This window comes from Cetorhinus maximus, unplaced genomic scaffold, assembly GCF_964194155.1.
Source record: "Cetorhinus maximus unplaced genomic scaffold, sCetMax3.hap1.1 HAP1_SCAFFOLD_2939, whole genome shotgun sequence".
Classification (NCBI taxonomy): Eukaryota; Metazoa; Chordata; class Chondrichthyes; order Lamniformes; family Cetorhinidae; genus Cetorhinus; species Cetorhinus maximus.
Window position 1 is genome coordinate 4,513 of NW_027598869.1, and position 26,973 is coordinate 31,485.

A 26,973-nucleotide genomic window follows, 5' to 3' on the forward strand; every position below is an offset into this window, starting at 1 on the left:
ATGGTAATGTCTATTTTATTTAAATTGTCCTGTTCATTATAAATTCTCTCTCTCTCTCTCTCTTCCGTGCTGCACACACTTTCTATCTCGAAAATAATAGGACAGTTCAACCCGCAGTCCTTGACCCACATGTTACCCCACCCCAAGGCTCAATCTCCCTCCCAGCTCCTTGACCCATAAAGTGGTGGGTTCGAGCCCCCACTCTCCAGGCTAACGGCCCATTATCACAGGCCCCCCAGTGCCTGGACGGATAGGATGCCGCACTGTCGGAGGGTCAGTGCTGAGGGAGCGCCGCACTGTCGGAGGGTCAGTGCTGAGGGAGCGCCGCACTGTCGGAGGGTCAGTGCTGAGGGAGCGCCGCAGTGTCGAAGGGTCAGTGCTGAGGGAGCGCCTCACTGTCGGAGGGTCAGTGCTGAGGGAGCGCCGCAGTGTCGAAGGGTCAGTGCTGAGGGAGCGCCGCACTGTCGGAGGGTCAGCGCTGAGGGAGCGCCGCACTGTCGGAGGGTCAGCGCTGAGGGAGCGCCGCACTGTCGGAGGGTCAGCGCTGAGGGAGCGCCGCGCTGTCGGAGGGTCAGCGCTGAGGGAGCGCCGCACTGTCGGAGGGTCAGCGCTGAGGGAGCGCCGCGCTGTCGGAGGGTCAGCGCTGAGGGAGCGCCGCGCTGTCGGAGGGTCAGCGCTGAGGGAGCGCCGCGCTGTCGGAGGGTCAGCGCTGAGGGAGCACCGCACTGGGCATGAGGCAGGCTGCGCCGCGGGCCAGAATCCGAGCTAAAGCTCAGAGGCAGAGACCAAATCGTGGTCTAGACTGAGAACGAGGCCCAAGAGCACAGGGACCAGGGCCTGGGACTGGGGTTGGGAGTAGGCCGAGGCCTGGGCACAGGCCCCAAGCCCAGCTCCACCTCTTCCGCGACTGAGCGTGGACAAACCCCCTCGGCCGTCGAATCGTTGACTTAGACGGGTTGAAATCCAAGCAAAACGTGAACACTAACACGAGTTGGGACCAGCGACGTCGGATGATACCGTTTCTCGGTCAAGTGGCGTTTCCTATCTTTGGCTCATGCGGTTTCCTCCATTGGTCAAGCTCCTCCTTGGCTGTGTCCGCGATGGCGGAGGGTGCGGTTGACGAACGTGGAACATGGTGGGCGTGGGTGGTGGGGTGGGGCGTGGGTGGTGTGTGGAGCTGGTCAGCCCAGGGTGGGGGTGTTGTGGTGGAGGGGGGGGTGGTGGTGGTGGGGAAGCGCTGAATCAGCGCGGTTCAGGGGGGTTGGGGGCCCTCAGGGTCTCACGCTCAGCCAGTCCATGAACCTCATGCTGAGCTCGAAGCCGAGGAAGCAGGCCTGTGGATCAGAGGCAGACAAGGTGGGGTAAGCTTAGATTTCACCACACTCTCAACGTACAGAGAAACAGCAGGAGGCCACTCAGCAACCTGTGCCCGGCTCAACTTTCTGTGCGATTGTGCCTCATCCGCAGACCACCCCCAACTCCCCACCTGCACACTCTACTGTCTAGCCCGCTGTTTAACTAGATTCTGTAGACTGTTAGCTCTTGTGTGCCGTTTAAATAGACTCTGCAGACTGTTTGCTGTAGCGCGCTGTTTAACCAGACTCTGTAGACTATTTGATGTAGTGTGCTGTTTGCTATAGTGTGCTGTGTAAATAGACTCTGTAGACTGTTTGCTATGCTGTGCTGTTTAAATAAACTCTGCAGACTGTTTGCTGTAGTGCGCTGTTTAAATAGACTCTGTAGACTGTTGGCTCTCGTGTCTGTTTAAGTAGAGTCTGTAGACTGTTGGAAGTGCACTGTTTAAATCAACTCTCTGGATTATGAGCAGAGTGCGTAGTTTAAATAGACTCTGTAGACTGTTAGCTCTCATGTGCTGTTTCAATAGACTCTGTAGACTTTGCTATAGTGCGCTGTTTAAATAGACTCTGTAGATGGTTTGTTGTAGTGTGCTGTTTAAATAGACTCTGTAGACTGTTTGCTGTAGTGTGCTGTTTAAATAGACTCTATAGACTGTTTGTGCTGTAGTGCACTGTTTAAGTAGACTCTGTAGACTGTTTGCTGCAGTGTGCTGTTTAAATAGACTCTATAGACTGTTTGCTGTAGTGCACTGTTTAAATAGACTCTGTAGACTGTTTGCTATAGTGTGCTGTTTAAATAGACCCTGTAGACTGTTTGCTGTAGTGCACTATTTAAATAGACTCTGTAGACTGTTTGCTATAGTGTGCTGTTTAAATAGACCCTGTAGACTGTTTGCTGTGGTGTGCTGGTTAAATAGACTCTATAGACTGTTTGTTGTAGTGCACTGTTTAAATAGACTCTGTAGACTGTTTGCTATAGTGTGCTGTTTAAATAGACTCTGTAGACTGTTTGCTGTAGTGTGCTGGTTAAATAAACTCTATAGGCTGTTTATGCTGTAGTGTGCTGTTTGAATAGACTCTGTAGACTATTTGAGGTAGTGTGCTGTTTGCTATAGTGTGCTGTTTAAATAAACTCTGCAGACTGTTTGCTGTAGCGCGCTGTTTAAATAGACTCTGTAGACTGTTGGCTCTCATGTCTGTTTAAACAGAGTCTGTAGACTGTTGGAAGTGCACAGTTTAAATCAACTCTCTGGATTATGAGCATAGTGCAGAATTTAAATAAACTCAGTAGACTGTTAGCTCTCATGTGCTGTTTAAATAGACTCTGTAGACTGCTTTAACGTCTCGAGTCCGTATGACTCTTCATCAGATGGTCATGAACAGTCATATGGACTCAAAACATTAACTCTGTCTTCCTTTCCACAGATGCTGTCAGACCTGCCGAGTTTTTCCAGCAATTTTTAATTTTGTTTCAGATTTCCAACACCCGCAGTATTTTGCTTTTATCTGTAGACTGCTTGCTGGCTTGTTGTTTCAATGGACTGTGTTGGCTGTGAGTCCTTTGTAGGGCTGTCCTCTGAGGAGAGATTGAGTAGGACGGGCCCCTAATCCCCGGAGTTTAGAAGAACGAGAGGCGATCCCATTGAAGCAGATAAAGTTCTAAGAGGGTAGATGCTCAGAGGCTGTTTCCCTCACCCCACCAACCCCCCCACTTCACCCTAAGCTGGAGAGTCTAGAACACGGGGGCTCACAGACTTAGGATTAGGGGCCGGCTATTTTGGACTGAGACGAGGAGAAATGTCTTCACTCTGAGGGTTGGGAGTCTTTGGGATTCCCAACCCCCAGAGGAAGCTCAGTCATCGAGTATATTCGAGACGGACAGCGAGAGACTCTCAGACGCTGAAGAAATCGAGGGATAGAGCAGGGAGAGGGGAGCTGAGGTCAAAGGTGAACCAGAAGAAAACGAAGACACAAGAACTAAGAGCAGGAGAAGGCCATTCATCCCTCAATCCTGCTCCCCCATTCAACAAGATCGTGGCTGATCTGATTGTTCCTCGACTCCACTTCCCTGTCCGTCCCTCCCTCATAACCCTCGACTCCCCTCGCCGATCAGAAATCTGTCTCACTCGGCCTTGAATATATTCAGTGACCCGACCCCCACTGCTCTCTTGGGGGGGGGAGAGAATTCCACAGACTGACCACCCTCTGAGAGAAGAAATTCCTCCTCATCTCCGTCTTCAATGGGAGACCCCTCATTCTGAAACTGTGCCCCCTCCCCTCGTTCTAGATTCCCCTCCCACGAGGGGAGGGAAACATCCCCTCAGCATCCACCCTGTCAAACCCCCTCCCCTCAGAATCTGATATGTTTCAATAAGATCACCTCTCATTCTTCTAAACTCCAATGGGTAGAGGCCCAACCTGCTCAACCTCTCCTCATCAGACAAACCCCCTTCGTCCCAGGAATCGGCCGAGTGAACCTTCTCTGAACGGCTTCCAATGCGAGTCTGTCCCTCCTGAAGTAAGGGGACCAGAACTGTCCACAGGGCCCCAGGAGCGGCCTCACCAACGCCCTGTCCAGTTGTAGCAAGACTTCCCCACTTTTATACTCCATCCCCCACCTCGCAATAAAGGACAACTTTCCATTTGTCTTCCTCATCACTCGCTGCATCTGCATACCAACTTTTTGAGATTCATGTACCAGAACACCCAGATCCCTCTGCACCGCAGTCTTCTCCAGTCTCTCTCCGCTCAAATCATAATCTGCTGGCCTATTCCTCCTGCCAAAGCAGACAGACTTGTATTTCCCCATCAGCCAACATTTTTCTGCCCGCTTAACCGATCTAAATCCCTTTACAGATCCTTTGTAGCCTCCTCGCACCTGGCGAAAGCGACTGGGCGGAGGAAGAGGTGGAGAGCGACGGAGAATTGGAGGCATTAAGATGGCCCTAGGTCGCACAAGTGCCTTACCGCATTTGCAGGGAAAGCTCGGAGCATAACGGCACTGAATCCCTTGTAGAGGGATCCAATTCCCTCCTCCCGGACGAGCTCACGGAAAACATCACGGAAGCCGTTAGGATACATCGCATCGGGAGCTAGAGATAAGGATTGCAACTTCATGTTAATGTAGTAATTAGTTCCTGGAAGATTACTTTGCCCTCACACACACCCCCCCAGTCCTCTCGTGTTACCCCAGCCGTCACTGAGGTACGGGTCCCACACACAAACTGACTCTCACTGGGGTACGGGTCCCACACACACACTGACTCTCACTGGGGTACGGGTCCCACACACACACTGACTCTCACTGGGGTACAGGTCCCACACACACACTGACTCTCACTGGGGTACGGGACCCACACACACACTGACTCTCACTGGGGTACGGGTCCCACACACACACACTGACTCTCACTGGGGTACGGGTCCCACACACACACTGACTCTCACTGGGGTACGGGTCCCACACACACACTGACTCTCACTGGGGTACGGGTCCCACACACACACTGACTCTCACTGGGGTACGGGACCCACACACACTGACTCTCACTGGGGTGCAGGTCCCACACACACACTGACTCTCACTGGGGTACGGGTCCCACACACACACTGACTCTCACTGGGGTACGGGTCCCACACACACACTGACTCTCACTGGGGTACGGGTCCCACACACACACTGACTCTCACTGGGGTATGGGTCCCACACACACACTGACTCTCACTGGGGTACGGGTCCCACACACACACTGACTCTCACTGGGGTACGGGTCCCACACACACACTGACTCTCACTGGGGTACGGGTCCCACACACACTGACTCTCACTGGGGTACGGGTCCCACACACACACTGACTCTCACTGGGGTACGGGACCCACACACACTGACTCTCACTGGGGTACGGGTCCCACACACACTGACTCTCACTGGGGTACGGGTCCCACACACACTGACTCTCACTGGGGTACGGGTCCCACACACACACTGACTCTCACTGGGGTACGGGTCCCACACACACACTGACTCTCACTGGGGTACGGGTCCCACACACACACTGACTCTCACTGGGGTACGGGTCCCACACACACACTGACTCTCACTGGGGTACGGGTCCCACACACACACTGACTCTCACTGGGGTACGGGTCCCACACACACTGACTCTCACTGGGGTACGGGTCCCACACACACACTGACTCTCACTGGGGTACGGGACCCACACACACTGACTCTCACTGGGGTACGGGTCCCACACACACTGACTCTCACTGGGGTACGGGTCCCACACACACACTGACTCTCACTGGGGTACGGGTTCCACACACACACTGACTCTCACTGGGGTACGGGTCCCACACACACACTGACTCTCACTGGGGTACGGGTCCCACACACACACTGACTCTCACTGGGGTACGGGTCCCACACACACTGACTCTCACTGGGGTACGGGTCCCACACACACTGACTCTCACTGGGGTACGGGACCCACACACACTGACTCTCACTGGGGTAGGGGTCCCACACACACACTGACTCTCACTGGGGTACGGGTTCCACACACACACTGACTCTCACTGGGGTACGGGTTCCACACACACACTGACTCTCACTGGGGTATGGGTCCCACACACACTGACTCTCAGTGGGGTATGTTTCTGACAAAAGCATGTTGTATTTAAAAATTCCATTAATATAAGAAGGGCAGTTCATAGGAGCATTTCGCAAACAAGAGGGCAATTAGAGATGGGGAAGAAATGCTGAACTTGAGAGCGACACCCCAACCCTTTGAAAGAATAAATAAATATCTGACCCCAAGACAAGTGAGGAGATATTAGGGACAGGTGACCACAAGGTCGGTCAGAGATGTCGGTTTTTAAGGATTATCTTAGAGGAGGGGTAAGAGAGAGCTGAGAGGCACAGAGAGAGAGAGAGACAGAGACAGAAGGAGATAGAGAGAGAGGCGGTGAGGTTTAGGGAGGGAATTCCAGAGCTCAGGGACCCCCCCAGGCAGCTGAAGGCACGGCCGCCAATGGCGGAGCGATGGGAATCGGGGGATGCTGGAGAGGCCGGAATTGGAGGAGAGCAGAGATCTCGGAGGGTTGTAGGAGGTTACAGAGATAGGGTGGGTTGTAGGGGGCTGGAGGATGTTACAGAGATAGGGAGGGTTGTAGGGACTGGAGGAGGTTACAGAGATAGGGAGGGGTGTAGGGGCTGGAGGAGGTTACAGAGATAGGGAGGGTTGTAGGGGTTGGAGGAGGTTACAGAGTTAGGGAGGGTTGTAGGGGCTGGAGGAGGTTACAGAGATAGGGAGGGGTGTAGGGGCTGGAGGAGGTTACAGAGATAGGGAGGGTTGTAGGGGCTGGAGGAGGTTACAGAGATAGGGAGGGCTGTAGTGGCTGGAGGAGGTTACAGAGATAGGGAGGAGTGTAGGGGCTGGAGGAGGTAACAGAGATAGGGAGGGTTGTAGGGGCTGGAGGAGGTAACAGAGATAGGGAGGGTTGTCAGGGCTGGAGGAGGTTACAGAGATAGGGAGGGGTGTAGGGGATGGAGGAGCGTACAGAGATAGGGAGGGGTGTAGGGTCTGGAGGAGGTTACAGAGATAGGGAGTGTTGTAAGGGCTGGAGGAGGTTACAGAGATAGGGAGGGTTGTAGGGGCTGGAGGAGGTTACAGAGATAGGGAGGGGTGTAGGGGCGGGAGGAGGTTACAGAGATAGGGAGGGTTGTAGGGGCTGGAGGAGGTTACACAGATAGGGAGGGTTGTAGGGGCTGGAGGAGGTTACAGAGATAGGGAGGGTTGTAGGGGCTGGAGGATGTTACAGAGATAGGGAGGGGTGTAGGGGCTGGAGGAGGTTACAGAGATAGGGAGGGTTGTAGGGGCTGGAGGAGGTTACAGAGATAGGGAGGGGTGTAGGGGCTGGAGGAGGTTACAGAGATAGGGAGGGTTGTAGGGGCAGGAGGAGGTTACAGAGATAGGAAGGGGTGTAGGGGCTGGAGGAGGTTACAGAGATAGGGAGGGTTGTAGGAGCTGGAGGAGGTTACAGAGATAGGGAGGGCTGTAGTGGCTGGAGGAGGTTACAGAGATAGGGAGGGGTGTGGGGGCTGGAGGAGGTAACAGAGATAGGGAGGGTTGTAGGGGGTGGAGGAGGTTATAGAGATAGGGAGGGGTGTAGGGGCTGGAGGAGGTAACAGAGATAGGGAGGGTTGTCAGGGCTGGAGGAGGTTACAGAGATAGGGAGGGGTGTAGGGGATGGAGGAGCTTACAGAGATAGGGAGGGGTGTAGGGTCTGGAGGAGGTTACAGAGATAGGGAGTGTTGTAAGGGCTGGAGGAGGTTACAGAAATAGGGAGGGTTGTAGGGGCTGGAGGAGGTTACAGAGATAGGGAGGGGTGTAGGGGCGGGAGGAGGTTACAGAGATAGTGAGGGTTGTAGGGGCTGGAGGAGGTTACAGAGATAGGGAGGGTTGTAGGGGCTGGAGGAGGTTACAGAGATAGGGAGGGGTGTAGGGGGCTGGAGGAGGTTACAGAGATAGGGAGGGGTGTAGGGGACTGGAGGAGGTGATAGAGATAGGGAGGGGTGTAGGGGCTGGAGGAGGTTACAGAGATAGGTAGGGTTGTAGGGGGCTGGAGGAGGTGACAGAGATAGGGAGAGTTGTAGGGGCTGGAGGAGGTTACAGAGATAGGGAGGGTTGTAGGGGCTGGAGGAGGTTACAGAGATAGGGAGGGGTGTAGGGGCTGGAGGAGGTTACAGAGATAGGGAGGGTTGTAGGGGCTGGAGGAGGTTACGGAGATAGGGAAGGTTATAGGGGGCTGGAGGTGGTTACAGAGATAGGGAGGGTTGTAGGGGGCTGGAGGAGGTGACAGAGATAGGGAGGGGTGTAGGGGCTGGAGGAGGTTACAGAGATAGGGAGGGTTGTAGGGGCTGGAGGAGGTTACAGAGATAGGGAGGGTTGTAGGGGCTGGAGGAGGTTACAGATATAGGGAGGGTTATAGGGGGCTGGAGGTGGTTACAGAGATAGGGAGGGTTGTAGGGGCTGGAGGAGGTTACAGAGATAGGGAGGGGTGTAGGGGCTGGAGGAGGTTACAAAGATAGGGAGGGGTGTAGGGGCTAGAGAAGGTTACAGAGATAGGGAGGGATGTAGGGGCTGGAGGAGGTTACAGAGTTAGGGAGGGGTGTAGGGGCTGGAGGAGGTTACAGAGATAGGGAGGGGTGTTGGGGCTGGAGGAGGTTACAGAGATAGGGAGGGGTGTAGGGGCTGGAGGAGGTTACAGAGATAGGGAGGGTTGTAGGGGCTTGAGGAGGTTACAGAGATAGGGCGGGTTGTAGGGGCTGGAAGAGGTTACAGAGATAGGGAGGGGTGTAGGGGCTGGACGAGTTTACAGAGATAGGGAGGTTTGTAGCGGCTGGACGAGTTTACAGAGATAGGGAGGGGTGTAGGGGCTGGAGGAGGTTACAGAGATAGGGAGGGGTGTAGGGGCTGGAGGAGGTTACAGAGATAGGGAGGGTTGTAGGGGCTGGGGGAGGTTACAGAGATAGGGAGGGCTGGAGGAGGTTACAGAGATAGGGAGGGTTGTAGGGGTTGGAGGAGGTCACAGAGATAGGGAGGGTTGTAGGGACTGGAGGAGGTTACAGAGATAGGGAGGGTTGTAGGGACTGGAGGAGGTTATAGAGATAGGGAGGGTTGTAGGTGCTGGAGGAGGTTACAGAGATAGGGAGGGTTGTAGGGACTGGAGGAGGTTATAGAGATAGGGAGGGTTGTAGGGGCTGGAGGAGGTTATAGAGATAGGGAGGGTTGTAGGGGCTGGAGGAGGTTATAGAGATAGGGAGGGTTGTAGGGGCTGGAGGAGGTTATAGAGATAGGGAGGGTTGTAGGGGCTGGAGGAGGTTATAGAGATAGGGAGGGTTGTAGGGGCTGGAGGAGGTTATAGAGATAGGGAGGGTTGTAGGGGCTGGAGGAGGTTATAGAGATAGGGAGGGTTGTAGGGGCTGGAGGAGGTTATAGAGATAGGGCAGATGGATGTGAGAAGGAAGTTGAGGGGACGAGTGAGAGTTTTAAAGTGGAGGCAGTGTCGGAGTGGGGATGGAGGCCGTGGAGGTGGGTGTGAGGAGGGGGTGTCCGGGATTCGGGTTTGTGACCCGGGAGGTGGGGTACGAGCTGAATCTTCACGACGGTGGGAATTGGGCGAGGGTCAGGATTGGTCAGATCGAGCGGGTGGGGGGGGGGGTCCGAGGGGGCTTGCCGGCGTTCCCCACCCCTCCCTGACTCACCGGTCTGGAAGCGGGATTTCAGCACGTCCGCTGGGATGGCCACCATCCAGTTCAAAACTCCGGCCAATCCGCCAGCGACCAGGATTCTCGGGGTGCTCAGCTCCCCCACACTGGAACGAGAAAAGACCATCGGGCAGGGCTGGGGGGGCTGCCGGACAGTGTTGTACCTATTCCTCCCCCCACCCCACTTACCACCGTCCCCTTCCGCTTCTCCCCCCACACCGACCCCTGCCCAAGAAACCCCGAGACCTCTAGCCGCACGGTTCAGGAGGGAGGCCATTCTGCCCACCTATCGAATTCGTCGGTACTCCCTCAGCACTGACCCTTCGACAGTGCGGCGCTCCCTCAGCACTGACCCTCCGACAGTGCGGCGCTCCCTCAGCACTGACCCTCCGACAGTGCGGCGCTCCCTCAGCACTGACCCTCCGACAGTGCGGCGCTCCCTCAGCACTGACCCTCCGACAGTGCGGCGCTCCCTCAGCACTGACCCTCCGACAGTGCGGCGCTCCCTCAGCACTGACCCTCCGACAGTGCGGCGCTCCCTCAGCACTGACCCTCCGACAGTGCGGCGCTCCCTCAGCACTGACCCTCCGACAGTGCGGCGCTCCCTCAGCACTGACCCTCCGACAGTGCGGCGCTCCCTCAGCACTGACCCTCTGACAGTGCGGCGCTCCCTCGGCACTGACCCTCCGACAGTGCGGCGCTCCCTCAGCACTGACCCCTCCCACAGCGCGGCGCTCCCTCAGCACTGACCCTCCGACAGTGCGGCGCTCCCTCAGCACTGACCCTCCGACAGTGCGGTGCTCCCTCAGCACTGACCCTCCGACAGTGCGGCGCTCCCTCAGCACTGACCCCTCCCACAGGCGGCGCTCCCTCAGCACTGACCCTCCGACAATGCGGCGCTCCCTCAGCACTGACCCCTCCCACAGCGCGGCGCTCCCTCAGCACTGACCCTCCGACAGCGCGGAGCTCCCTCAGCACCGCGAACAGTTTCTCCTCATTTCCTCGATCGAGACCCCTCCCCTCCTCGTGATTTTGAACGCCCTCGAATTCAATCCTCCCTCCCTCGCCAGCTCCGCTCCGAGGAGAACAGTGCCGGCTCAAGTCCGGTCTCCCCAACACGAACTGAAGTCCCACTCATCCCCGGGGACCCTCCTGGTAAATCTCCTCCGCAACCCTCTCCCAGGCCCTCGACATCCTTCCTGAACGATGTTTGGTTAAGCGGGAGCAGGTACCCAGGATGTCACCCCGGCAGACACGCACCCCACCTGTCCAAGCCCACCCTCGCCAACTGCGTCTCTGATGTAGGGACCCCCGAGGACAAAGTCGGTTCGGACACCAGGTCCCGGCAACCCACATCGGACACAGTCACTGGACTCCGGTGTATCTCTGGGAGGGAGACCGCCGATTATATGCCGATTTGAGCCGCTATCCATTCACGTGGGGGGATATATCGAGGACCCTGAGTTCGACCCCCACTGACCTTTCACCCTTGGGGGTCAGGACATCCTTCAGCCACTCGTAGCTCAGGAAGCAAACTCCGCTCGCTGGCACATCTGGCATCACAGTAAAAACACCATGGTCACTGCAGGGCGGCAACTCGGAGGCAAAAGCGCATTGACGCAACGCCCCTCCCCCCACTCTCCGATAGCGGGAGGGACGAACTGCTGACCCACGCCAGCGATGAGGCTGAGGTGAATTCAGGAGAGTGCGGCGCTCCCTCAGCACTGACCCTCCGACAGTGCGGCGCTCCCTCAGCACCGACCCTCCTCCGACAGTGCGGCGCTCCCTCAGCACTGACCCTCCGACAGTGCGGCGCTCCCTCAGCACCGACCCTCCTCCGACAGTGCGGCGCTCCCTCAGCACTGACTCTCCGACAGTGCGGCGCTCCCTCAGCACCGACCCTCCTCCGACAGTGAGGCGCTCCCTCAGCACCGACCCTCCTCCGACAGTGCGGCGCTCCCTCAGCACTGACCCTCCGACAGTGCGGCGCTCCCTCAGCACCGACCCTCCTCCGACAGTGCGGCGCTCCCTCAGCACTGACCCTCCGACAGTGCGGCGCTCCCTCAGCACCGACCCTCCTCCGACAGTGCGGCGCTCCCTCAGCACTGTCTCTCCGACAGTGCGGCGCTCCCTCAGCACTGTCCTTCCGACAGTGCGGCGCTCCCTCAGCACTGACCCTCCGACAGTGCGGCGCTCCCTCAGCGCTGACCCTCCGACAGCGCGGCGCTCCCTCAGCACCGACCCTCCGACAGTGCGGCTCTCCCTCAGCACCGACCCTCCGACAGCGCAGCACTCCCTCAGCACCGACCCTCCGACAGCGCGGCGCTCCCTCAGTAGTGGCACCGGGAAAGAGAGTCGGGCCTGGATTATGGGGCTCGAGTGGAGTGGAGGCCTCTGACCCTGACCGCGAGAGGGACAGACCCGGGTGGGGCAGGAGGGAAAAACCGACCTGAGGTCCCGGGGATTTGTCTGTGAAACAGGTAACTCTGAGGGAGCTGAGTTCCGGGGAGGGAGCTGTGACACATTTTAGCCTCTTAGCCTCACAGTGATCTTACCTCTGAGAAAAGTCAGCACTGTGCCCTTGTAGATTCCCACGAGGCCCGATCTTTTGTATACTTGTTTAATGCAGTCACTTGGCCCTGCATACAACCTCTCACCAGAGCCTGCCTGGATCTATACCAGCACCAATGAACAGATTAGCAAATCGGCAATGTTTTTTCACAGAATCACAGTACTTTAACTGCACAGGGGGAGGCCATTCAGCCCATCCCCTCTGCACCGGCTCTCCCAATGAGCATTGTGACCTAGTGCCAACGCCCTGCCTTTTTCCCCGTACCCCCTGCACCTTGTGTCTACGCAAATAACCCTCCAATGCCCTCTCGAACAATGCCTCCCCCGCACTCCCGGGCAGTTCATTGCCCAGACCCGAACCCACTCTTTATGTGAAAAAGTTTTTTTCCCCTCACGTCACAATCGCTTTAAACCCGCGCCCTCTCGTTCTCGACCCTCCTACGAGCAGGAACGGTTTCTCCCCGTCCACTCTGTCCAGCCATGTTGTGACCGAGGCAGCTGGGCACGGCGGAGTTACTTAAAAATCCCAGAGGGAAACTTGAAACAACTGTCATAACCTATAATTTTTGAGTGTTGTGTCTGACATGTGACTCTAAATTCAGGAATCGGACCACCAGTTCTCGAGGCTTCACATTAAACTAAATGAGACGTTTTTATTAATTTACACAGATTAAAATATGTGTACACACGCGGCTACAAATTACTACTATCATAACTTTTAACAGATTCCCAAACTGATCTCCATGACGGCAACAGCCAACCCATAGACTTAACCAAAACACCAGGCAAAGCATTTTCACGGTTCGAATTCCAAATGAGTTTCTTTTCACTTTGGTTCCTGTGGAGCCAGTGGGAGGCTGACAGCTGCCTTTTGATCTCACATTGCCCCTGCCCTGCACACCCGAAAACTACTGAAGTTATACCTACCGCCCCGATTGAATGTAAATTCCCATTGTATCACCAACCTCTGAACTCTAAACCTCTCTAACAATAATACCCCTTTCGTAGTACCAGTTTTATTCGTAATATAGACGTATTGCTGGATAGGCATCAGTTTTTACCCCATTTTATGAATGCTCTATTCAAAAAATACAAATGGAATCTACCCCTCTGTTTACACATCAAAGCACCCAGACTAGCTGGCTTTAATCCATTTAAGACACACCCACAGACTAAACCTCTATTTTAAAAGAAAAATCTTTTCAGATAATATTATTTCCATTAATAGCTTCATGGCAAACCCCCTCATGCTTTTGAACATCTCCATCAAATCTCCTCTTAGCCCTTCTCCTCTCCAAGGAGAACAGTCCCAACCTCTCCGATCTATCCTCATAGCTGAAGTTTCTCATCCCTGGAACCATTCTTGTAAACCTCGTCTACACTCTCCCCAATGTGTTCACATCCTTCCTATAGTGTGGCGCCCAGAACTGTGCACAATACTCCAGCTGAGGTCTAACCGAGTGTCTTATATAAATTCAGCATAACCTCCCTGCTCTTGTACTCTATGCCCCTATTAATAAAGCCCAGGATACTATCTGCTTTATTAACCGCTCTCTCCACCTGTCCTGCCACCTTCAATGATCTAACCACATATACACCCAGAGGTCCTTCTGCTCCTACACCCCCCCCCCCTTCAAAATTTCACCCCTTATTTTATATTATCTCTCCATGTTCTTCCGACCAAAATGCATCACCTCACACTTCTCCGCATTGAACTTCATCTGCCACCTCTCTGCCCACTCCGCCAACTTGTCTATGTCCTCTTGAAGTTCCACACCGCCCTCCTCGCAGTTCACAACACTCCCAAGCTTCATATCATCTGCAAAATTTGAAACTGTCCCCTGCACACCGAGATCTAGATCATTAATATATATCAGGGACGGTAAGGGTCCTGATACCGTCGCTCTGTAGAAGGGTCATGCGGACTCGAAACATTAACTCTCTTTTTCTCTCCGCAGATGCTGTTAGACCTGCTGAGTTTTTCCAGCATTTTCGTCCCAATACTGACCCCAGGGGAACTCCACTACAAACCTTTCTCCAGCCCGAAATCATCCATTGACCATTACCCTCTGCTTCCTATTTTTCAGCCAATTCTGTGTCCACGTTGCTACTGTCCCTTTTATTCCATGAGCAGTAACTTTTCTCACAAGTCTGTCGTGTGGCACTGTGTCAAATGTCTTCTGAAAGTCCACGTACACCACATCAACATCATTACCCTCATCGACCTTTTCTGTTACCTCTCCAAAAAGCTCCAGCAAGTTAGTTAAACACGATTCCCCCTTTAGCAATCCATGCTGGCTCTTCCTCATCAACCCATATTTTTTCCACGTGACTACTAATTCTATCCCGAATAATTGCTTCTAGAACCTTGCCCACCACTGAAGCCTTCTCCTTACAACCTATTTTGAACAAGGGCGTAATGTTTGCGATTGTCCAGTCCTCTGGCACCACCCCTGAGTCTAGGGAAGACTGAAAGATTACGGCCAGTGCCCCTGCAATTTCTACTCTCACTTCCTTCAATGTCCTTGGATGCATCTCATCCGGTCCCGGTGCCTTGTCAACTTTAAGTACCGACAGTCTGTTCATATTGTGAGCAATTTTGGGCCCCGTATCTCAGGAAGGATGTGCTGGCCCTGGAGAGGGTCCAGAGGAGGTTCACGAGAACGATCCCAGGAATGAAAGGCTTAACATATGAGGAACGTTTGAGGACTCTAGGTCTATACTCGATGGAGTTTAGAAGGATGAGGGGGGGATCTGATTGAAACTTACAGAATACTGAAAGGCCTGGATAGAGTGGGACGTGGGGGAAGATGTTTCCATTAGTAGGAGAGACTAGGACCCGAGGGGCACAGCCTCAGGGTAAAGGGAAGACCTTTTAGAACAGAGATGAGGAGAAACTTCTTTAGCCAGAGAGTGGTGAATCTATGGAATTCATTGCCACAGAAGGCTGTGGAGGCCAGGTCATTGAGTGTATTTAAGACCGAGACAGATAGGTTCTTGATTGGTAAGGGGATCAAAGGTTACGGGGAGAAGGCGGGAGAATGGGGTTGAGAAACTGATCAGCCATGATTGAATGGCGGGGCAGACTCAATGGGCCGAATGGCCTAATTTCTGCTCCTATGGTCTTATGGTCAACCCTTCCTCCTTGTCAACTTTGAACCCTTCTAGTGACAGAGTTTCCTCGTCTGTCACCATGGCCTGGGTAGCATCTACCTCCTTGGTAAAGAGGGATGCAAAGTATTCATTTAATACCTCAACCCCCTCGTCCAAGTGTAAATTGCCTTTTAGGTCCCTATTCGGTCCTACTCCTCCTGTTACCACCCTTCTACTATATTTATATGCCCATTGAAGATTTTGGGATCCCCCTTTACGTTGGCTGCCAGTCTTTTTATTTAATTCTTTCACGGAATGTGGGCTAGGTTGGCTAGGCCGGCATTTGTTGCCCATCCCTAATCACCCCTTGAGAAGGCGGTGGTAAACCCGGCAGTCCCCGTGCGGTGTAGGTACACCCACGGCGCTGTTAGGGAGGGATTTCCAGGATTTTGACCCAGCGACAGTGAAGGAACGGCCGATATATTTCCAAGTCGGGATGGTGAGTGTCTCGGAGGGGAACTTGCAGGTGGTGGTGTTCCCCATGTGTCTGCTGCCCTTGTCCTTCTAGATGGTAGAGGTGGTGGGTTTGGGCGGCGCTGTCGAAGGAGCCTTGGCGAGTTGCTGCAGTGCATCTTGTAGATGGTACACACACACTGCTGCCCCTGTGAGGGAGGGGGGCAGCGGAGGCTGGGGTTGCCGGCGGTGCCCGTGTTTTGGAGCCTCGTAGGGGTTTCGAGGGGGGACTCACCTGCAACAGGCACTTGATCCTCTCCACCGGACTCAGGATGAGCGTGCTGCAGACCCCGGCGACCATTCCCGCCCTGAACACCTGGGCTCTCCTGGCACAGAGACAGGAAGAAAGAGCGAATGTGCGTTTGCTATCCAGCCCCTAGCGCCCGCCTCAGGACGTCCCGAAGCGCCCCGCAGCCGGCGGCTGGGTAGGGGCGCGGCCGCCTTTGCCATGCAGGCGACGCGGCGGCCATTTTGAGCACAGCAAGAGCCCACAAGGGGCAATGGGGCGAATGGTCATTTCATCTTTTTTTTCAGTGAGGTTGGTTGACGGATAAACGTCACCAGGGAGACTCCACCACACCGCTGGTTCCAGTCGCCCCCCACCCACCACGCCCACCCACCACACCCCCCCCACCCACCACGCCCCTCACCCACCACACCCACCCACCCCATCAACCAACACAGCTTTTCTTCCAATAGAGGCTATGCGATCTATAACGTTCGCATGAGGGGTCAGACGGGGGTCTCAATAGCTTGGCGCTCCCTCAGCACTGACCCTCCCACAGTGCGGCGCTCCCTCAACACTGACCCTCCCACAGTGCGGCGCTCCCTCAGCACTGACCCTCCCACAGTGCGGCGCTCCCTCAGCACTGACCCTCCGACGGTGCGGCCCTCCCTCAGCACTGACCCTCCGACAGTGCGGCGCTCCCTCAGCACTGACCCTCCGACAGTGCGGCCCTCCCTCAGCACTGACCCTCCGACAGTGCGGCGCTCCCTCAGCACTGACCCTCCGACAGTGCGGCCCTCCCTCAGCACTGACCCTCCGACAGTGCGGCGCTCCCTCAGCACTGACCCTCTGACAGTGCGGCCCTCCCTCAGCACTGACCCTCCGACAGTGCGGCGCTCCCTCAGCACTGACCCTCCGACAGTGCGGCCCTCCCTCAGCACTGACCCTCCGACAGTGCGGCGCTCCCTCAGCACTGACCACTCCCTCAATTGATTCACACTTCTTGACATCATAATTATTAACCACAAGAAAATCTTGATTAAAATAGGAGACCAGCTCCATGAAATGTGTATCTAGCTGATGGAACTAGTCTCAATCCATGGCCCAGTCATACGTGAGCTGATGCAAATAATTTTTCATTTAATAACCAACAGGATTACTGCATTATAGGTTTGAGTCTCTCAGTGCAGCATGAGTGTCAATGTGTGTGTGTTTGTGAGTGTTTGAGTGTGTTTGTGGGTGTGTGTGTTTGTGTGTGTGGCAAAGTGTGAATGGGGATGTTTGTGTTTAAGTGACTGTGTGTGTGTGAGAGGGAGTTTGTGTGTGCGTGTGTGTGAGAGGGAGAGTGTGTATGTGAGTATGTGGTTAATGTGTGTGTATGAGGGAGTGTGTGTGTGAGAGGGAGTGTGTGTGTGATAGTGTGTGAGTGTATGTGTGTGATAGTGTCTGTGTGTGTGAGAGTGCGTGTCTGAGAGTGTATATGTGTGAGGGAGTGTGAGTGTGTGTGTCTGAGAGTGTATGTGTGAGAGGGAGTGTGTGTGAGAGAGTGTGAGTGTATGAGGGAGTTTGTGTGTGTGTGGGTGTGTGAATGTGAGTGCGCGTGTGAGGGAGTGTGTGTGTGAGAGAGTGAGTGTGAGTGTGCGTGAGGGAGTGTGTGTGTGAGTGTGAGGGAGTGAGTGTGCGTGTGAGGGAGTAAGTGTATGTGTGAGGGAGTGGGAGTGTGTGTGTGCGAGTTTGTATGTGTGTGTGTGAGGGAGGTTGAGTGTGTGTGTCTGTGTGAGGGAGTGTGTGTGAGGGAGTGAGTGTGTGTGTGAGGGAGTGAGTGTATGTGTGAGGGAGTGTGTGTGTGTTTGTGAGGGAGTTTATGTGTGAGGGAGTGAGTGTATGTGTGAGGGAGTGTGTGTGTGTGTGTGTGAGGGAGTGAGTGTGTGTGTGAGGGAGTGAGTGTGTGTGTGAGGGAGTGAGTGTGTGTGTGAGGGAGTGAGTGTGTGTGTGTGAGGGAGTGAGTGTGTGTGTGTGAGGGAGTGTGTATGTGTGTGTGTGAGGGAGTGTGTATGTGTGTGTGTGAGGGAGTGTGTGTGTGTGTGAGGGAGTGAGTGTGTGTGTGAGGGAGTGTGTGTGTGTGTGTGAGGGAGTGTGTGTGTGTGTGTGAGGGAGTGTGTGAGGGAGTGTGTGTGTGTGTGTGAGGGAGTGAGTGTGAGGGAGTGAGTGTATGTGTGAGGGAGTGGGAGTGTGTGTGTGAGTGTGTGTGTCTGTGTGTATGAGGGAGTGTGTGTGAGAGGGAGTTTTGTGTGTGTGTGTGTGTGAGGGAGTGAGTGTGTGTGTGTGTGAGTTTGGATGAGGGAGTGTGTGTGTGTGTGTGTGAGTTTGAGGGAGTCTGTGTGCACGGGTGCCCGTTACCCCAGGGTTTCACTCACGAGAGGGGCTCCTCAGGATGTTTCTGCTGCAGTTTCTTTCCCAGGCCGTATCCGAAAAACATGATGGCCGTGACTGGAATGCTGGCGAGGATAGGAGTCCCCATTCCTTTATACAACCCCAAGAGGCCCTGAGGGAGCGAGGGAGAGAGAGAGAAAGTGACTGAGGAGGTAAAAGAGGGTCAACCCTTTCTTCCCACTCGGGGGAACAGGAGGAGGCCCATTCAGCCCCTCTCTCGAGCCTGTTACACAGGAACAGGAGGAGGCCATTCAGCCCCTCTCGAGCCTGTTACACAGGAACAGGAGGAGGCCATTCAGCCCCTCTCTCTCGAACCTGTTACACAGGAACAGGAGGAGGCTATTCAGCCCCTCACGAGCCTGTTACACAGGAACAGGAGGAGGCCATTCAGCCCCTCTCTCTCGAACCTGTTACACAGGAACAGGAGGAGGCCATTCAGCTCCTTCTCGAGCCTGTTACACAGGAACAGGAGGAGGCCATTCAGTCCCTTTCTCGAGCCTGTTACACAGGAACAGGAGGAGGCCATTCAGTCCCTTTCTCGAGCCTGTTACACAGGAACAGGAGGAGGCCATTCAGTCCCTTTCTCGAGCCTGTTACACAGGAACAGGAGGAGGCCATTCAGCCCCTCTCGAGCCTCTTACACGGGAACAGGAGGAGGCCATTCAGCCCCTTCTCGAGCCTGTTACACAGGGACAGGAGGAGGGGAGGAGATTGAGAGGGAGGCGGGTATCAATGAGGCAAAAACAGCATGGGGAGGGGAGGGAAGACAGGGGAGGGAGACGGAAGGGGGTGCCGGAGAGGGGAGGCCGGGGGGTGGTTGGGGGGTGGGGAGAGGAGGGGCGAGGGAAGTGTTGGGGGGGGTGGGGGGTGGCGAGTGGAGGGGTGTGCTGGGGGACGGGAGGGCGGGGGTAGTGAGTGTGCGTAGGAGGGGATTGCTGGGGGGGGGGGAGGGGGAGGGGGAAAGGTGGGGGAGGGGAGCAGAGGGGCTTCCAACTCGAATCTGGGGCCCCCCCCCAACCCCCACCCCACCCAACGCAGACCCAAAAAACCCACCAACCCTGGCGCGCGCTCGCTCCAGAGGAAACGCTCCTGAGGGGAGTCCCCGGGGAGGGGAGGGGAGTGGAGGGGAAGGGACGATTCCCTGGAGCCTTACCTCATTGGCAACCGTCTTCCTCAGGCAATCAATAGCCCCCTGGTAGAGGAGGGCCCGGCCTGGGAGGGCCTTGGGTTGGGTCTGTAGCCGGACCTGGTGTTGGGGGGGAGGGAAAACAGAATTTAGCCTAGGCCCTGGGCACGAATCACACAACCAGCTCAACCCGAACAACAACTGCATTTAGATAGCACCTTTCACCGAGTCCCCCAGGGCGCTTCCCGGGAGGCGTCGATCGGACAGAACCTGACCCCGAGCCGCTTGCGGAGATATTAGGGACAGGCGACCAAAAGCTCGGTCAGAGAGGCCGGTTTTTAAGGAGGAGAGAGAGAGAGAGAGAGAGGGAGAAAGAGAGAGAGAGAGGGAGAGAGAGAGAGGTGGAGAGGTTGAGGGAGGGAATTCCAGAGCTCAGGGCCCCCTCCAGGCAGCTGAAGGCCCGGCCGCCAATGATGGAGCGATGGGAATCGGGGGATGCTCGAGAGGCCGGAATTGGAGGAGCGCAGAGATCTCGGAGGGTCGTAGGAGGTTACAGCGATAGGGAGGGTTGTAGGGGCTGGAGGAGGTTACAGAGATAGGGAGGGGTGTAGGGGCTGGAGGAGGTTACAGAGATAGGGAGGGTTGTAGGGGCTGGAGGAGGTTACAGAGATAGGGAGGGTTGTAGGGGCTGTAGGAGGTTACAGAGATAGGGAGGGGTGTAGGGGCTGGAGGAGGTTACAGAGATAGGGAGGGTTGTAGGGGCTGGAGGAGGTTGCAGAGATAGGGAGGGTTGTAGGGGCTGGTGGAGGTGACAGAGATAGGGAGGGGTGTGGAGGCTGGAGGACGTAACAGAGATAGGGAGGGTATTTGGGGCTGAGGAAGGTTCTAGAGATGGGAGAGGGCACAGACCATGGAGGGATTTCAACCATTGTCAATCTTCATTCGTACTGCCCCGCTCTCTCCCCATAGCCCAGTATCAATCCCCAAACTAATCCCACTGCCCCGCTCTCTCCCCATAGCCCTGTATCAATCCCCAAACTAATCCCACTGCCCCGCTCTCTCCCCATAGCCCTGTATCAATCCCCAAACTAATCCCACTGCCCCGCTCTCTCCCCATAGCCCTGTATCAATCCCCAAACTAATCCCACTGCCCCGCTCTCTCCCCATAGCCCTGTATCAATCCCCCAACTAATCCCACTGTCCCGCTCTCTCCCCATAGCCCTGTATGAATCCCCAAACTAATCCCACTGCCCCACTCTCCCCATAGCCCTGTATCAATCCCAAACTAATCCCACTGCCCCGCTCTCTCCCCATAGCCCTGTATCAATCCCCAAACTAATCCCACTGCCCCGCTCTCTCCCCATAGCCCTGTATCAATCCCCAAAGTAATCCCACTGCCCCGCTCTCTCCCCATAGCCCTGTATCAATCCCAAACTAATCCCACTGCCCCACTCTCTCCCTATAGCCCAGTATCAATCCCCAAACTAATCCCACTGCCCCACTCTCCCCATAGCCCTGTATCAATCCCAAACTAATCCCACTGCCCCGCTCTCTCCCCATAGCCCTGTATCAATCCCAAACTCATCCCACTGCCCCGCTCTCTCCCCATAGTCCTGTATCAATCCCAAACTAATCCCACTGCCCCGCTCTCTCCCCATAGCCCTGTATCAATCCCCAAACTAATCCCACTGCCCCGCTCTCTCTCCATAGCCCTGTATCAATTGCAAATTGTAATTCTCAAATGCCTGTGGGGGACAATTGAAAAAGCATGTGTGGAGTCTCTTGGACTAGGTGGGTTGCGAGGGCGAGGTTTTAGAGTGGGACACGGGAGCTTTGCTGGGTGCAAGTTAGACCCCCTGGCATGTAGGAGGAGTCCATTCAGCCCCTTTCAATCCCGTTGCACAGGAACAGGAGGAGGCCCCATTCAGCCCCTTTCAATCCCGTTACACAGGAACAGGAGGAGGCCCATTCAGCCCCTCTCGAGCCTGTTACACAGGAACAGGAGGAGGCCATTCAGCTCCTCTCGAGCCTGTTACACAGGTACAGGAGGAGGCCATTCAGCCCCTCACGAGCCTGTTACACAGGAACAGGAGGAGGCCATTCAGCCCCTCTCGAGGCTGGGGGTGGGGTTGGGGTGCGGGCAGTGGGGGATGGGGGGGTGGAGGTGGGAGTAGGGGTGGGGTGCGGGGGTGGGGTGGGGGTGGGAGTAGGGGTGGGAGTAGGGGTGGGGGGTGGGGGTGGGAGTAGGGGTGGTGGGTGGGGGTGTGGGTGGGAGTAGGGGTGGGGTGCGGGGGATGGGGGTGGGGGTGGGAGTGGGAGTGGGGGGTGGGGGGTGGGGTTGGGGGTAGGGGTGGTGGGTGGGGGTGGGAGTAGGGGTGGTGGGTGGGGGTGGGGGCGGGGGTGCGGGGGTGGGGGTGGGAGTAGGGGTGGTGGGTGTGGGTGGGGGGTGGGAGTAGGGGTAGGGGTGGGGTGCGGGGGTGGGGGATGGGGGTGGGGGTGGGGGGTGGGGGATGAGAGTGGGGGTGGGGATGGGGGGTGGGGGTGCGGAAAGTGGATTCGAGGTAGGAGATCAGCCTTGGCTGTATTGAGTGGGGCAGCAGTCTCAAGGGGCTGAATGGCCTCCTCCTGCTCCTGAATCATTTGGGATCTCAGCCCCTGTAGAGTGACGGAGCCCCAGGGAGTGTCAGTGGCCCGGGCACCCCTCCTAACTGGCACTGATGGGCAATGCCCCTCTTCGACCAGGGTTACTAAACCCTCCGTGTTGGTGGGGGGTAGTTCGGTGGCTGGGGTGGTGGGTGAGGAGGGGGGGTGGGCTGCATATATAAAAGTTTAGGAGTTCAGTCACGTTGCCCGTGTGGGATCCTGTCACTAGGAGACGGGAAAATGGTCTCCCTGGCCGCTTGCATTGAGTCCACGGGAAGGGATTTGGCAAGGCCCAGGAGAATAACAATGAACTCACTTCTGAGCGGCCCTTTGGAAAAGCACTTCTCACTGAACAACCTCAATAGGCGTCCTGCTTGTGCTGAGTGGCTGGTGCGAGCGCTCAATCGCATTTCTGAGATCGGTGTCCTCATGGTGACTGGGTCAGTGTTCGGAATCTGGGTCAGAGTTGGAGTGAATGTGAGAGAGGGAGAGAGAGAGAGAGAGAGAGACAGAGAGAGAGAGAGAGAGAGAGAGAGCGAGAGACAGAGAGAGAGAGACAGAGACAGAGAGGTAAAGAGAGAGAGAGAGAGAGACAGACAAAAAGAGAGAGAGAGAGGGAGAAACAGAGTGCAAAAGAGAGACAGAGAGAAATAAAGTCAGAGAGAGAGACAGAGAGAGGGAGAGAGACGGAGAGAGACATAGAGAGAGAGAGACAGAGACACAGAGAGAGACAGAGAGGGAGAGAGAAACATAGAGAGAGAGAGAGAGAGACATAGAGAGAGAGAGACGGAGAGACAGAGAGAGAGAGACAGAGAGAGAGAGACAAGGAGAGAGAGACAGAGGAAGAAAGAGACAGGGAGAGAGAGAGAAACAGAGAGAGTGTGAAACAGAGAGAGAGAGAGATGGAGACAGAGCAAGAGACAGAGGGAGAGTGAAAGACAGAAAGAAAGAGACAGAGAGTGAGAAACATAGAGAGTGCAAAAGAGAGACAGAGAGAGAGAGACTGAGAGAGAGACAAGGAGAGAGAGATGCAGAGGAAGAAAGATACAGGGAGAGAAACAGAGAGAGAGAGAGATGGAGACAGAGCAAGAGACAGAGGGAGAGTGAAAGACAGAGAGACAGAGAGAGACAGGGACAGAGGGAGAAAGAGAGAGAAGAGAGACAAGGGGAAAGAGAGATGGCGAGAAAGAGAGACAGAGAGAGAAGAGAGAGAAAAAGAGAGTGCAAAAGAGAGACAGACAGAGAAAGAGACAGAAAGAGAGAGAGTGAAAGGCAGAGAGAGAGAGGGACAGAGACTGAGTGAGAGAGACAGAGAGAGAGAGACAGGGAGAGGGAGGGAGAGAGTGAGAGACAGAGAGAGAGAGAGACAGAGACAGGGAGAGGGAGGGAGAGAGTGAGAGAGAAGCACGAGTTGAATAGGGCTGAGTGCCAGTTCACTCAGGGAGTCTGAGTTGAAGCAGCAACTCACACTTTAACCTGCACGTTGTTGTCTGGAACTATGGTCGAGGCTCCAATGTCCTCCCACCACATCACTGACCAGAGGAATCTCTCCCGCTTTCACCACCTGCCCTCGGATGGATCTACGGGTTGATATTTAACCTGTCCAGCCACATGTCAACACACCTTCCGGGGCCAAGAGCTCCCGGAGCGGGACTCAACCCCACGGGGGAGTCTGCCTCAGAGAGGAGTACTCTACCCACCCCCCTCCCCCCTGCCCTCCCTACCCCCAACAACCCCTCTCCCCACCTCGCAGCTGGAGTGAGAGAGAAAGAGAGAAATGGCAAGTGAAAAACACAAGGGGATTAAGAGGGACATGGACTGTGTTAATGATCGGACGTTGGCTGCGAATATGCAAACCTCGAAGCCTTGGTAAGAGACCAAAGTTCAAAGTTAAGATGAGAGATGAACCTTGGCTCAGGGTAACCCCACCTTACAAACAGGAAGACACAGCCCCAGAGACATTCCAGGTACAACACACACTTTACACTTAACAATAAAAGATTTTGTGCTCTCGTCGGGACCTGGAATAATTTATTAATTTTGCTTCCAATCTCCACCCCTCCATCATTTTCACATGGTCCATCTCTGACACTTCCCTTCCCTTCCTTGACCTCTCTGTCTCAATTTCTGGTGATAGACTGTCCACCAATATCCATTACAAGCCTACCGACTCCCACAGCCACCTCAACTACAGCTCCTCACACCCCGCTTCCTGTAAGGACTCCATCCCATTCTCTCAGTTCCTTCGCCTCCGTCGCATTTGTTCTGATGATGCCACTTTCAAAAACAGTTCCTCTGACATGTCCTCCTTCTTCCTTAACCGAGGTTTTCCACCCACGGTGGTTGACAGGGCCCTCAACCGTGTCCGGCCCATCTCCCGCGCCTCCGCCCTCACACCTTCCTCTCCCTCCCAGAAACATGATAGGGTCCCCCTTGTCCTCACTTATCACCCCACCAGCCTCCGCATTCAAAGGATCATCCTCTGCCATTTCCGCCAACTCCAGCATGATGCCACCACCAAACACATCTTCCCTTCACCCCCCCTGTCGGCATTCCGCAGGGATCGTTCCCTCTGGGACACTCCTCCATCACCCCCTACTCCTCAACCCCCTCCCACGGCACCTTCCCATGCAACCGCAGAAGATGCAACACCTGCCCCTTCACTTCCCCCCTCCTCACCGTCCAAGGGCCCAAACACTCCTTTCAAGTGAAGCAGCATTTCACTTGCATTTCCCCTAACTTAGTCTACTGCATTCGCTGCTCCCAATGCGGTTTCCTCTACATTGGAGAGACCAAACGCAGACTGGGTGACCGCTTTGCAGAACACCTTCGGTCTGTCCGCAAACATTACCCAGGCCTCCCTGTCGCTTGCCATTTCAACACTCCACCCTGCTCTCATGCCCACATGTCCGTCCTTGGCTTGCTGCATTGTTCCAGTGAAGCTCAACGCAAACTGGAGGAACAGCACCTCATCTTCTGACTAGGCACTTTACAGCCTTCCGGACTGAATATTGAATTCAACAATTTTAGATCATGAACTCTCTCCTCCATCCCCACCCCCTTTCCGTTTCTTCCCCCTCCCTTTCTGTTTTTTCCGATAATTTATATAGATTTTTCATTTTCCCACCTACTTCCATTATTTTTAAATGTTTTATCCATCGTTTATCTCTACCTTTTATGCCCTTTTAGTATTATTTCACCCCAACCCCACCAGAGCTATCTGTAACTCTTTCGAGTTATCAACAGGTCGCATGTAACTCTTTCGAGTACATTCACAGTTCTTGGTTTTCCAGGAGTGGGACGTGAACCCACAACCCTCTGACTCAAAGGCGAGGGTGCTATGAACTGAGCCACAGCTGACACCTCACCAAGAAGATGTAACTCTTTCGAGTTATCAACAGATCGCACGTAACTCTTTCGAGTACATTCACAGTTCTTGGTTTCCGGGAGTGGGACGTGAACCCACAACCCTCTGACTCAAAGGCGAGGGTGCTATGAACTGAGCCACAGCTGACACCTCTTAGGGCTATCTGTACCTTGCTCGTCCTGCTTTCTACCCTTAATGAGCACATCCCTTTAGATAATATCACCACCTTCAACACCACATTGTCCTTTTTGTCTGTGACATCTTTTGGTTATCTCCACCTATCACTGGCCCTCTATCCAACTCTACCTGTCCCAACCCCCTCCCCCTTAAACCAGCTTATATTTCACCCCCCTCTTCTATTCTTCCTTAGTTCTGTTGAAGGGTCATAGGGACTCCAAACATGAACTGTGCTCCTTCTCTGCAGAAGCTGCCAGACCTGCTGAGTTTTTCCCCCCAGGTATTTCTGTTTTTTTTTTGGTTTAAAAGATTTCCGAGCCTCATTTGGGCTGCCTGAACCTTCCCTTAGTGTCTCGGCCAAATGCAGGGCACCCTGTCTAAGAGGAGGGAGGGGAGAGAGAGAGAGACAGGGACAGAGCAAGTGGAGAGAGAGAGAGAGAGAGAGCAGAACTCGTCCTAACCCACGACTGGGCAATAAAACTTTTAAAACTTGCAGTAAAAGTCGGGTCTCTTACTTTGATGGTGTCCATGGGGTGACCAGCAACAATCAGGCAAACTCCCCCGACCCCTCCGGCCAGCAGGTTCCTCAGGGGACTAACCCTTTGCGCTTTGCCCATCTCTCCAACTCCTTCAGCTGCTCCTCTCTGCCAGTGGCAATTCTTGGAGAGCTGGGTCTCTCTCTCTCTCTCTCTCTTTCTCTTTCTCTCTCTCTCTCTCTCTGGTCTCTCTCGGAACTGTCACAGCGACACACCTCCCAGCAGTAACGCCCAGAGCCTCCCTCAAATCGACAGGGAGCAGGTGTTATCACAGAGGGACAGGAGGGAGCAGGCAGGGGGAGGTGTGGGGTGGTGGGAGGAAAGTGACAGTCTGTGGGTATTAAAGGGACAGTGTGTGTGTGTGTTTAAGGGACAGTGTGGGTGTGTGTTTAAGGGACAGTGTGGGTGTGTGTTTAAGGGACAGTGTGTGGGTGTTTAAGGGACAGTGTGTGGGTGTGTTTAAGGGACAGTGTGTGTGTGTGTTTAAGGGACAGTGTGGGTGTGTGTTTAAGGGACAGTGTGTGGGTGTTTAAGGGACAGTGTGTGGGTGTGTTTAAGGGACAGTGTGTGGGTGTGTTTAAGGGACAGTGTGGGTGTGTGTTTAAGGGACAGTGTGTGTGTGTGTTTAAGGGACAGTGTGTGGGTCTGTTTAAGGGA

At 54.9% G+C, this 26,973-nt stretch overlaps 1 protein-coding gene across 1 annotated transcript; it reads right to left on the bottom strand.

Annotated features, from left to right (window-relative positions):
- LOC144677720 (mitochondrial carnitine/acylcarnitine carrier protein-like) lies at positions 1 to 26,441 on the bottom strand. The gene is made up of 9 exons (XM_078537754.1): positions 26,296 to 26,441; positions 19,621 to 19,713; positions 18,452 to 18,579; positions 16,044 to 16,134; positions 12,187 to 12,304; positions 11,112 to 11,184; positions 9,629 to 9,738; positions 4,326 to 4,450; positions 1 to 1,334 (listed from the first exon to the last, which is right to left on the bottom strand). The coding sequence occupies exons 1-9, from the start codon at positions 26,395 to 26,397 to the stop codon at positions 1,272 to 1,274; spliced, it is 903 nt and encodes a 300-aa protein (XP_078393880.1). The 5' UTR covers positions 26,398 to 26,441; the 3' UTR covers positions 1 to 1,271.
- Between the last annotated feature and the right edge of the window lie 532 nt (positions 26,442 to 26,973).